The sequence below is a fragment of the Puma concolor genome, chromosome C1 (genome assembly GCF_028749965.1).
Source record: "Puma concolor isolate L17-30 chromosome C1, mPumCon1.1.hap2, whole genome shotgun sequence".
NCBI lineage: Eukaryota > Metazoa > Chordata > Mammalia > Carnivora > Felidae > Puma > Puma concolor.
The window spans coordinates 111969412-111982849 of record NC_141674.1 but is presented as its reverse complement, the minus strand read 5'-3'; the positions used below and the strand labels follow the sequence as shown (position 1 = coordinate 111982849).

Here is a 13438-nt window from a genome sequence, read left to right as displayed (position 1 = left end):
CAGCCCAGCTCAAGACTCACATGCAAGTTTATCTGACTGAAGTTGGTGCCTGTTCTACTTCAAGTGCCTCCCCAGAACATGTCCACTACTGTATGATTACTCTCAGATAAACAACCGCAACTCCAAGATCTTTTTCTTTCAATTCTATAGTTACATGAAATTTTAAAAGGCCTTCCTTTTTATGCTCATTTTATTTGATATGTTCCTACTAAACACATATACATGAAACCCCTGTTCCGACAGACTATGTCAGAGAGATTGTGTAAGAACATACGGTAAAACACAGAGGTTGTAATTATACAAACCACAACAGACAATTAGAGGAGCATACAGTCAAATTATCCGCCTCTAACCTCTTGTAGAATCTTCAACAGCTCCTCTCGAATCTTTAGTGCTGGCAAACTCCTATCCGGTAGAGGGGAGAGCCATTCTTTGATGGCAGACATCACACCACTGTCAATAAATGTTTCTTTAAGGTCTTGCCTGCAGTAATTAAAAAAAAAAGTCAAGTCTATGAACCTTGGTTGCACTGTAGCTTTCTCTGGATTTTCTTATATGTTTAGTGAAATTTCCAAAACCTACTTTATTTATTTATTTATTTATTTATTTATTTATTTATTTATTTATTTGTTTATTTATCTATCTATCTATCTATCTATCTATCTATTTTATTTTTTTAATGTTTATTTTTGAGACAGAGAGAGACAGAGCATGAACAGGGGAGGGGCAGAGAGAGAGGGAGACACAGAATCCGAAGCAGGCTCCAGGCTCTGAGCTGGCAGCACAGAGCCCAACGCGGGGCTCGAACTCACGGACCATGAGATCATGACCTGAGCCGAAGTCAGACGCTTAACCAACTGAGCCACCCAGGCGCCCCCAAAAACTACTTTTAAAGTTACTCATATACATTATTTCATCCTATTTCAAAAGCAGTATGAAACGTAGTTCCTACTTTAAAAACAGATTTGAGAGGCAAAGATCATTTGTTAAAAACATGAATTATACAAGATAGGTTAATGTTGATATGAATGGTACAGACAGTAAGCTCCAATTATTACAACTGAAAAAAATAATAATAATGTTTAGAGATTCTCAAACTAGTTAGGTGATAGAGAACCCAGAACTGTGCTATTCTTTGCAGGACACCAAGGAGAATATTATTCTCTTAGCAGAAAAAAAAAATCCCAAAGAAATACAAATATTTAAATTACATTTTATGTACAGATTCAATTACTCTATTGACATATTATGACAATATTACATATATGAAATCTGCAACGGAAAACTGCTTCTTGGGATTAAGGCAGCAATTTTCTAGTGGAAAGTTCTAGCCTATGCTGTTGGCTATGGTTAGGTTCAAGGAGAAAACAAAGTGAGTCAGGAATATGAGTACACCAATGGAAGAGCCTCATGACAAGGATCTACCATAAAAAGGTCCTTATTCCAGAAGGACCAGTGACATACTTCATGATAATAACTGGTCATATAAGACTCTACAATATATGTTTCAAGTAGTCCCTCAGAATCTGCTCTGCTCTCCGCCACACCAGTAAAGGAGATGCAACTTTACCAGACTCAAGATAAGACAGTCTATAAAGAATGAAGGCAGTAGTTTATGTGCTTTTCTTTCCTTAGTATCAGTTTGCCATTTTTCTGTTTGTATCAGGGAGCAAAGGTTAAAGATCTGTGAGGAAGTAACATGATTCAGGAGATTCTATTCATTACTATTTTTCTGTGAATTGATAGAAGACAGTCATTCTTTAACATCTCTAGAACACTGGTACATAGTTTGAATATTATTCCATTAAAAGGAAAAAAATTTTTCAAGAAAACACAATACTTACTTCTTAAGGTGCATGACCACAGTCGGCAATAATGTTAATTTTTTCAGTGCTGGCTTTTTTTGATTGTTCAACTGTCTGTCTTCCTATCCAGGAAGAAAAAGATTTTTCAAACAGCAGTATTTATTGGCTTCACCCCTAGCATAGAGCCCAAGGCAGGGCTTGAATTCATGACCCTGAGATCAAGACCTGAGCTGAGATCAAGAGCTGGATGCTTTACCTGACTGAGCCACCCAGGTGCCCCCTAAACTTTAAAATAAGGCAGCAATTTCGCGAGGTAACAATTTTTTCTACAAGAAAGGATAATACGCTTTTTTGTAGAACCCCAAATTCTGTCAAACCTACAAAACTATCAGAGTAATTAGCCTAACCAATTACAAATTTAGGGGAACAATGTTACTGTTCTTGTTTACTTGGATGCTTTCTCCTATTTGAATTACAGAAAATTTCAAATTCTACCAACACGGAAAACAAGATAATATACTCCTATCAATACATTTATTTCAACAATTGAACACCCATGTTCAGTCTTATTTCAGCTACACGATCGCCAGCTACTTTTTCTTTCCCTTCCCTGAAAAGGCCACACAACAAATCAAGCGACGAAAGGCAAGAGGGGGCTGGCAGGGGTCCATCTCACCTCGGCAGCTTCATTCATCTTGACGATCATGGCACTCACTACGTCATCAGCGTCACTGATGAAAGTACCGCCATCACGATTCCGTCTGCGCTTGCCGCTCATGCTCTTCTTCCGCTGCAACATCATCTCGAAATCCGACAGAAAGTCCATACTAAGCAGCAACACAAAATCAAGTGAAATACAAACCCCCTTTATACATATTTCCTTTTGTCACAGTTAATAACCACCAACTTTCTTAATTCTAACTCCATGAAATGCTGCTTTCTTCTAAAGCGCAAGTACTTATTAGAATTTGGCACCTTTCAAGATACCAGACTTCTCTGAACACAGATTCCAACCGTCTCACAAAAGTATGTGAAATTCAATCGACTAATATTTTGTAGCTAAAACTTTACCTTATTGCCCCTGGGATCCCAAAGTCAGCTTTTCTCTCAAAAAAAAAAAAAAAAAAAATGTATTCTAATTATTAGGTTATTTTTCAGTAAGTCAAGAGCTTACTTGGTGAAGGTGACACTACATAACCCCACAAATCAAGACAGCTGAGCACAGGGCAAATGAAAAAAATAACAAAAGTAAACATTTTCAGACAGCACTGTATATAGAGAAGTAAAAGAAAAATGGAACAGGCTCTTTCCTACACTTAATAAGGAACCAAAATAAGAAAAAACGTTTGATAGGTTCTAACCTTCATTTTTTAAGTTCTCTTTAACAAATTAAAAAAATAAAATAAAACAAACTTACTGTTTTCCTCTCTTTATGTTATCATCAGAATCTGAATCTTCTGCTTCTTTTACCTGGGTTTCACTTTTTTCCTCTTCCAAATCTTCTTGGTTAAAACCCTAAAGGCCAGGTAAATTTGCCAGGGTTATCACAACTTTCTTACAGATTTTCTTCTGTATAACTGCTCTTAAATGTTTTGCCTTTTTTTTTTTTTAATGTTTTGCCTTTTTAAAGTAATACATTCACAAAGAACAAAAATTAAACAGGTATCAAAAAGCATATAGCAAAAAAACTGACTCCCACGCTAGACGGTAGTGTTACTAGTTTTCTTAGGTCTCCTTCCAGAAATAGGCTAAGCCTACACTGATATACCTATTTGTACACATATGTATTTACTATCTCCTTTTATTATATAAATGGCAGCATAACTCTACACACTGGGTACAGTACAATGTTCTGCACTTTCCACATTTAACAACACAATCTGGAGACCAATTCATATTGGCATAAAGTATTCTCATTTTTAAGGCTTTACACTATTTCACCCTATGACTGCAACTATAATTTGTTTATACGTTTTGCCACTGACATTTAGGTATATGTATTTGAAATTTTGTTAAATACCAAACTTTCCACAGAAGTTACGCTAATTAACTCTCCTTCCAGCAAAGCATAAATACACCTGTTTCCCCAGCTTCTCACTACTACAGGTTATCAAATATTAATAGGTGCCAATATCTGGACTGAAAACTAAAAGGCATCTTTCTTTGCATGAATAAGGGTGAGCCTTTTTTTTTTCATGTTTAAAAGCCATTTGTAATTCTTTCTCTATGGAACTCCCAATATCCTATGTCCATTTCCTGTTGGAGCTTTGTCTTATTGGTATGGAAAGGCTCTTTAAAAATTAGGGAAATTAGCACCTGGGTGGCTCAGTCCGTTAACCATCTGACTTAGCTCAGATTATGATCTCACGGTTTGTGAGTTTGAGCCCCAGGTTGGGCTTGGTGCTGATAGCACAGAGCCTGGAGCCTGCTTCAAAATCTCTGTGTCCTTCTCTCTCTCTCTACACCTTCCCCACTTGTGCTCTGTCTTTGTCTCTCTCTCAAAAATAAATAAACATTAAAAAAAATAAAATAAAGTAAAAATTATGGAAATTAGCCCTCTGTAAATGACAGGGACAGCACAATCCTCACATTTGCAGTTTTGTTTTGTTTATGGTAATGTTTTCCAGGCATAATATTTTATTTTTATGGTCAGTCTTTTCTTTATAGCTTCTAACTTTCACGTCATACTTAGAAAGACCTTTCCAATGGTTCACCTAGTATGCTGTTTTTCTCACTGAACTCAACCTATAACCAAGCTGATCGTTAACTCTCCAAACTAGAGAAACACATCTTATTCTTGTAAAATGCTGCTTAACTTAGTATGAGCTCCACAAGAGCAATGTCCACGCAATCTGGCATACAGGTTCCCAAATATTTGTTGAATGAATTCTTCCTAGTTTCCTTAGCTTCACTCTGCTATCCTGCTACCATCTTAGACTCTAAATTCATCTAGTTTCACTCTCTTACTTTAGTAATTAATGATGTTTCAATGCAAGACCTGTTTAACAAACATGTCTTTTTTCTTTAATCTTTTTTTTTTGAGCGAGAGACTGCGAGTAGAGCAGAGGGGTAGTGGGAGAGACAGAGAATCTTTTAAGCAGGTTCCATGCTCAGCACGGAGCCCAATGTAGGGCTCGATCCCATGACCCTAGGATCATGATCCAAGCTGAAATCCAGAGTCACATGCTCAACCAACTGAGCCACCCAGGCAGCCTGACAAGGACATCTTAAATTTCTGGGTGGCAAGGATATTTTGTTTCATTTTGTAATGAAGTTCCAATTTCACTGCTTTGTACTCAGAAAACATTGGCTATACTTTGTAATTTTTGCAAAAGCTTGGTTTAAAATTTATATGGGAATGGGAAAAAGTAAAAGCCAAGGCAATCTTGAGGAATAACAAGCTTAGAGGACATATACAACCAAATATAAGCAGTTCTATATTAACAGTACAAGGATAAAGAGACCAAGAAAACAGAGAAGATACTGCTGAGACAGACTGGAAATCATAGACACTACATGTAATGACAAAGATAGCACTACAGAGGAGCAGGAAAGGATGATCTGGGTCAACTGGATATTCAAAATGGGGTGGGGGGGGATATACCTTGACTTTTTTTTTTTTAAACAATTTATTTATTTATTTATTTATTTATTTAATTAATTAATTAAAAAAAATTTTTTAACGTTTATTTATTATTGAGAGATAGACACAGAGCATGAGTAGGAGAGGGGTAGAGAGAGGGGGAAACACAGAATCTGAAGTAGGCTCCAGGCTCTGAGCTGTCAGCACAGAGCCCAACACGGGGCTCAAACTCACAAACTGTGAGATCATGACCCAAGCCGAAGTCAATCGCTTAACCAACTGAGCCACCCAGGCGCCCGTAAAACATTTTATTTTTAAGTAATCTCTATATCCAACATGGGGCTCAAATTTACAACCCCGAGATTAAGAGTCGCATACTCCACAGACTGAGCCAGCCAGGGACCCCTTGACTTCTATCTATACACACCCATTATCCATTACAGGTGAATTGTACAACTAAATGTGAAAGGTTAAAACAAGCTTCTAGAGAATAATTCAAAGAGAATATCTTTACGACCTTAAGGATAAGCAAAACTTTCTTGGAATTCAAAAAGTTTCACCATAAAGGAAAAGACACGCAAAGTTGATTTACATTAAAATTAATAACTTGTTCATCAAAAGACTCCATTAAGGATGTGAAAAGGCCAGACAAAGAATAGGAAATAATTTTAACTTTTACAATCATCAATCTTTTTATATTTGTATTCATATCCAGATTACATACAAAGACACTCTTCTGTGGCTTTTTGGTCTGCTTGTTCTATTGGCTACATTCCACTCAGAAAACAGATTTGTGTATTTCTCTTTGCAGCTGTCAACTTTTGTTGTGTATATACATTTCAGCTGTCGTAGTATATATACACAATTTTAAAAACTTTTTATTATGAAGTGACCCTCTTTATCTCAAATGTTTTTCTGCCTTGATCAAGGTCTGTCTCTCTGATATCCATATCCTGTGCCAGTTTTCTTCTGATTAGTGTTCATAGAGTATCTTTTTCCATTCTTTTATTTTCAACTTTTATCTTCTGTTTCATATGAATCTTGAAATGAGTATATAGCTATTTTGTAAAATCCAGTCTGACCATCTCTGTGCTTTAATTGGAGCACTTGATACATTTCAACTGAATATAATCAGAGATGTTAGTTATCAAAGCTTAAATCTGCTACCTTTACCATATACTACTTTCCAATCGTCCCCTGTTCTATACCTCTTTTTTTTTTTTTCTCTTGCCTTCTTTTGGATTAGCTTTTACTATTCCATCTTTTCCTCCTTAGGTTGGAGGCTACACATTCTATTAGTCGTCTTAGTGGTTGCTTCAGAGATTACAATGCAAAGTCTACAGACATCCTTTTACATATCTGTAAAGACCATGTCCATTCCCAATTTGTTACTGCTGTCACACGTTTGAAATTTTATACGTATTTTAATCTACACTAGACAGAACTTTTTTTTGTAGCATCAATACTCATTTAGATTTACCCACATACTTTTGTTGCTTTTTTCCTCCCTAAGTCCTTGACCTTCCACCTGAGATTTTCTGCCTTTCACATCTCCTTCCATTGGTATCCTGGTAAGATGAACTAGGAGGGAATCTTCATTCGTGACAAATATTTTTGCTGACTATAACAGAACACTGAGTTTGAAATTATTGGATTCTACTGTTTCTACTAAGAAGTCAGCTGTTACAGTCTAATCTTTGCCTCTCTGAATGTAATATTTTCCCCCTCTGGCTACTTTTAATATTTCCCAGTCTTTTTTGGTTTCTTGCAATTCTACTATGATGTATTTAGGTGTAGGTTTCATCGTATCATTGCATTTATCCTGCTCATAATTTGTACTTCTAGAATCTCTAGCTTTATGTATCATTTCCTTTACTGCTTCTGCCACATACATTTTTTTCCTCTCCTAAGATTCAACCTATGTTAAACCTTCTCATGTATAATTTACATTTTATTCTTTTACATATCTTAATTCTTCATTCTAAATAGCTCCTTCTAACCTATCATCCATCAGTTCACTCCTTTTCGAATAAATCTAATCTGTCATTAAACTCATCCATGGAATTAATTTCAGTTACTGTAATTTTACAGTTTCAGAATTTTTACTCAGTTCTCATTGTTTGCTCTGACAAAACTTCTTACCTTTTACCTCCCTGAAGAGCTTTTTTTTAAGGCAACATCTTAAAAATTTGTTCTAGAGCCTCAAGGTCTATTTCTATTGTCTGAGGTCACCATTGTTTCTTTTTAACGTTATTGACAATTAGGTACCACATTGCATATCTGATAAACTACAGAAAAAATGAGGCCTGTGATGATGCTACCTTTGTCCTGAAGGGATTTGTTTACATATGTCAGGTGCCTGAGAGCAGTAGGCAAGAGTTAAGAGCAAGAGGTTTTCAAGGGTCTCCTAATCTCAGCAGGCTCTGACCTCCAAATACTGTCTCTTGAGCCCAGAAACTGTCAAAAATATGACCAACCTCGGGGCACCTGGGTGGCTCAGTTGGTTAAACATCCAACTTCGGCTCAGATCATGATTTCGCAATTCGTGAGTTTGAGGGCCACAATGGGCTCTTTGCTGACAGTTCAGAGCCCGGAGCCTGCTTCAGATTCTGTGTCTCCTCCTCTCTCTGCCCTTTCCCACTCTCTCTCTCTCAAATATAAACAAACATTAAAAAAAAATTCTTTTTAAAATATGACTAGCCTCTCAGCATGAACAGGCAAACATCCCAGAAAAAGCATTTTAAATGCTGAGCTTATCTCTTTTCTTTTTTAACTGTTCATTTTTAAAATTATTTTTTGTTATTTTTTTATTCTCAAGTTAGTTAACACAGTGTAGTCTTGGTTTCAGGAGCAGAACCCAGTGATTCATCTCTTACATAAGACACCCAGTCCGAGCTTACCTGTTTAGGTATCTGTCTTTTGCTAGCTTTGGGCTTAGTAATTCTTTGTTACCTTATTCCTCTGCTGATGAGATTTTTAAGTATTTTATCTAGCTTTTCTAGTTGTCCTTAGCAGAAAGGTTGGTCCAAATTACCTAGCCTACCATAGCTAGAATCACAAGTTCCATAAGAACTGTGAATCCTTCTCTTCAGCATTATAACGTACCTTCTGTCGTCTCTTAACATGTTCCTTCCAATTAATTCAATTTTGCCTGTTACTTTCCTTCTATGCCTCTGTATACACTTTTATTCCACTTTCTGAATCCTTTCTTCTCGATTTTTCTACTGAATACACACTTGTTTTTTGTTTTGTTTTTTTTTTAAAAACATTATTGAGAGCGCGCAAGCAGGGGAGGGGCAGAGAGGGGCACGGGGGATCTGAAGCGGGCTCTGCATTGACAGGCTGACAGCAATGATCCTGAACTCACAAACCTCAAGATCATGAGCTGTGCTGAAGTCCAATGCCCGACTGAGCTACTCAGGTGCCTTTACATACCTTTTTCTTTCTACTTATTGGAATTACCTATTTGGGAACCACTGTCACAGAAATAGAAAGAGCATATTTAAAGAAATATCTCCATCTTATACTTACTGTAAATTCTTCTTCCTCTTCATCACCAGATTCTCCAAATATGTCTGCAATAAGATTTCTAGAAGAGAAGGAAATCATTTGCTTTCTTCTCATTTACACAGGAACCACAAAATCTTTTTCTAACAAGATACAATTTACGTATCATAAAATGTGCAGATCTTAAGTGTCCGTTTCAGTGGGTTTTGAGAAAAGACAACATTCACATAGCCATTACCATAGTCAAAATATAGAACAACTTGATCTCTCCAGAAAGTTCATCCCTTTCCAGTCAATACCCTACATGAACATCTTAAAGCCAACCACCATTCTGATTGCCGTCATCACAGATTAATTTTGTCTGCTCTTGAACTTCACATGAGTGGAATCAGACATGTCCTCTTTTTCTTTCACTTAATATTCTGAGATTCATCTATGTTATAGTACATAACAATAGTTCAGGAACTGAATTCCTGAATCCCCCAAAATCATGCAATCGGGCAGGATATACTATATCACCTCCCAATAAAATTTTAATACAAGTTTAAAAAACTTAAAAGACAAACCCCTCTCTACCACCTCACATGAACCCTTGAAAACTCACGTTATGCTGTCACTTACTCTTCTTCGTTCCCCGACTCACTATCACTCCCAAACAGATCCTTCTCTTCGTTCTTCTTATCAGACAATTCTTCTTTTCCTGCTTCTTCTTCACTGTCAGAAGCTAGAGTCTTCTCTCTCTTGCCTGGTTTATCTGATACAACATCACTGTCAGAGTCATCTGCATCAGAGACAACCCGACTCTTCTTTGCTGCTGTGAAAAAAAAGTTCAAAATATCCTTAATCTTATTTGTCACGATCATGGTATTACTAAGAATAACAGGTGCTTTTAAAATGGCAGTACTCAGCAAAAATCAAAGGGCTCCTAACACACAGCTTAGAATAATAATTAAAAAGAAAAATAACTAGGGGCACCTGGCTGGCTCAGTCAGAGGAGCAAGAGACTCTTGACTCGAGTCATGAGCTGGAGCCCCATGCTGGGTGCAGAAATTAAATAAATACTTCATTTAAAAAGAACGGTACTAAAAGGTTCAGAGTCATATTACAATTATCTGTTATTGTTTAGGAAAAAGGGGCCAGAAGATGAAGAACGAAACTGTCAACATAAAAGTGGGTATCAATAGGCACCTTTCCTTTGGGGGAACAGAAAAACTGAAGACTGCAATGATATGCAGAATTAGAGTCCCTTCTATTTTGCTGAGTATTAGCAGCACTGAAAAGGTTTAGATATTCTTTTATGGAATCCCCTTACTTCCTGATCATCACTGGTCGGTTTGGAATTTCTCATCTCCCCCAGTAAACTAGGTGGCACATGTGTGAGGCTCTTTTTCTTTCTCCTGTAACTGCCAGGTCATAAGGAAATATGTCTTCTCCCCACTCAAAAGTAAGTTTCATAAAAAAGTAATCAAGGGGCGCCTGGGTGGCTCAGTCGTTAAGTGTCCGACTCTTGATTTCGGCTCAGGTCATGATTTCAAAGGTCATGATTTCTCACTCGTGAGGTTGAGTCCTACATCAGGCTCTGCACTGACAGTGCAGAGCCTGCTTTGGATTCTCTCCCTCCCTTTCTCTCTGCCCCTCCCCTGCTCATGCTCTCTTAAAATAAATAAACATTAAAAAAAAGTAATGAAGTGAAAACTATTATCCATGAAAACAGGGGCCCAGCTAGCAAAGACTGGAAAGAGACACGGAGTCTCTAAATACAGTCCCTCACAAACTTCCTTGTATTTGGCAACTATTTGACGATGTTTAACAAGACAGGTACCCATGGAAGCTCAGTCACTATCTACATGGGATCTAACGGATTAACTGTCAGATCCACAGCCAAGTCTGCACCCAGCTGGGTTTGCACATAAACAGATTTCTTTGAAATATTACTCTTCCCCACAGAAAACTATCTTTCATGTTCCCATGGAAACTCCATTAGTTTACTGTTTTGAACCAGTAAGACCTTAACCAATGCTCCTAAAACAACTCAAAGCCAATTTAACACTAAGATCGGCCCCTGAAAACCAAGCAAAACTAGTGTCCTAGTGATATTTTAGAATATCAAGTTGAATGAGATAGTAGAGATCTAACATTTCAGAAACACACAGAGCTTCGCAGTCACAAGCTCAGACAAGAATGAAAACTATGCACAAACAGTTCAAAAAAGGAAGCATCCTTACATGCTTTCTCTTCATCTTCACTGTCAGAAAGCACAGCAGCTTTTCGCTTTGCTACTTTCTCCTCTTCCCTGACTTTTTCTTCATCTTCGTCACTGTCAATTTTTGGCCTTTTGGGTTCCTCCTCCTCACTGTCTGAACTCTGGATCCTTTTTCTGTCTATATGGCTATCTGAACGAAAGGAGTCCTTCTGCATTTCTGCATCCTCTCCCTTGTTCTCCCCATCGCTGTCCTCGTCCGACTCTGGCTTCTCTTTGTGCCTGGAGGCATCCTCAGTTTCGGAATCACTGGCGGGTCCCTTCTGAGGCTCCTCGCTCTCAGAGTCACTGACTCGGGGCTTGGGAAGCTCCTCGTTTTCTGAATCACTGGCCTGGTTCCTTGGGGGGTCCTCACTTTCCGAATCACTGACACGGGGTTTGGGAAGCTCCTCATTTTCTGAGTCGCTGGCTTGGTGCCGTGGCGGTCCCTCACTTTCCGAGTCACTGACACGGGGTTTGGGAAGCTCCTCATTTTCTGAGTCGCTGGCTTGGTGCCGTGGTGGGTCCTCACTTTCTGAGTCACTGACACGGGGTTTGGGAAGCTCCTCATTTTCCGAGTCGCTGGCCTGAGTCCTCTGAGGCTCCTCACTCTCCGAGTCACTGACCCGAGGCTTAGGAAGCTCCTCACTTTCCGAATCACTAATTCTAGGCTTGGGAAGCTCCTCGTTTTCGGAATCACTGGCCTGGTGCTGTGGGGGCTCCTCACTCTCGGAGTCACTGATTTGAGGTTTTAGAACATCCTCTGTTTCAGAGTCACTAGCAGGACTTTTGGGGAGCTCTTCCATCTCTGAATCACTGGCAGGATGCTTTCTAACATCTTCATTTTCTGAATCAGTTGCGTGCCCATTAAGAAGGTCCTCATTTTCCGAATCACTGACAGGTAGCTTCCTGGTCTCCTCACTCTCAGAGTCACTCGCACGCTGATGAGTGTCCTCATTTTCAGAATCACTTGCAACAGGCTCTGCATGCTCCTCAGATTCAGAGTCACTGTCCTTTTGCCTTTGAAGCTCCTCACTTTCAGAGTCACTGGCATTAAGGTTTGAGGGGTCATCATTCTCAGAATCCGTCACATGATGTCTTTTGTTGAGGCCATCCTCTCGATCACTAGGTTCATTCTAAAATATCAAGGGCGAAAAAATTAGTAAAGTGCAAGAAAAACGTTTAGTAATGTTAAAATTTCTCAACATTTTTTCAAATACAGGAATATGCACACTTAAAAAAAAATTCTTGTTCCACACCTATATAGAAACACCCCACTTTATTTATTTATTTATTTTTTTAATTAAAAAAAAATTTTTTTTTTCAACGTTTATTTATTTTTGGGACAGAGAGAGACAGAGCATGAACGGGGGAGGGGCAGAGAGAGAGGGAGACACAGAATCGGAAACAGGCTCCAGGCTCTGAGCCATCAGCCCAGAGCCTGACGCGGGGCTCGAACTCACGGACCGCGAGATCGTGACCTGGCTGAAGTCGGACGCTTAACCGACTGCACCACCCAGGCGCCCCAGAAACACCCCACTTTAAAGAAGACCATCTACCTGTGAAATGGCTAACATGGTTTAGATCCCATAATGGGAAAAGATAAACAGTTTTCAGCAAAACAAACGTGTAAAGCATGCCACCAGATTACTATACAGGAGGCTTATATCCTGAAAAGCTAGCCAAAAAAAAAAAAAAAAAAAGCCTGACTTTTCCACATAATTCTAGCTCCTAAAAAATGTATTTTTCACAGAAATACAAGCAAACATATACCCAACTTCTTTTTTTTTTTTTTTTTTTTAATATTTAATACTAAGAGAGAGAGAAAGGGGTGGGGGGAGGGAGAGAGGGAAGGGGTGAGCAGCAGAGAGAGGGAGACACAGAACCTTGAAGCAGGCTCCAGGCTCCGAGCTGTCAGCACAGAGACCAATGCAGGGCTTGGACCCACAAGCCATGAGATCAGACCTGAACTGAAGTCAGACGCTCAACCAACTGAGCCACCCAGGCGCCCCTACATGTACCCAAGTTCTTCTTAAAAGAAACATTCTTGGATTCTATAAAGTTAAAATTATTTTAAGAAAAAAAACTATGAAACTTTAAGGGTGAAATGATATGCAGGGCATATTCTCCCAGGAGAATCTGAACAAACAAGGAGAGGGGTAGTTATTTCACACCGACTAAGCACCTAGTAACAGCCCAACTCCCAGGCGGCTCTCTCCTGCTAGTTCATTTACTCCTCACAACAGTACTTTTCACAATAACAAAACTGAGGCTTGGAGCAGCCTGGGTCATACACCTAGTAAT

General features: G+C 38.7%; 1 protein-coding gene across 8 annotated transcripts in view; it reads right to left on the bottom strand.

Annotated features, from left to right (window-relative positions):
- The window catches only part of IWS1 (interacts with SUPT6H, CTD assembly factor 1), a 50763-nt gene that overhangs the window by 21275 nt on the left and 16050 nt on the right, over window positions 1–13438 (bottom strand). For 7 of the 8 annotated variants that reach the window (XR_015255145.1, XR_015255144.1, XR_015255146.1 and 4 more), the window contains exons 3-9: window positions 11121–12270; window positions 9517–9709; window positions 8920–8977; window positions 3223–3320; window positions 2482–2632; window positions 1845–1927; window positions 354–483 (exon numbers count right to left, since the gene is read on the bottom strand). Coding sequence is in view for 5 of the 8 variants with exons in the window: in XM_086718320.1 (XP_086574446.1) it covers window positions 354–483; window positions 1845–1927; window positions 2482–2632; window positions 3223–3320; window positions 8920–8977; window positions 9517–9709; window positions 11121–12270 (1863 nt within the window). In the remaining 3 variants the exon portion in view is untranslated. The remainder of the gene's footprint in view (window positions 1–353; window positions 484–1844; window positions 1928–2481; window positions 2633–3222; window positions 3321–8919; window positions 8978–9516; window positions 9710–11120; window positions 12271–13438) is intronic. The other variant, XM_086718321.1, reaches the window with a different exon arrangement.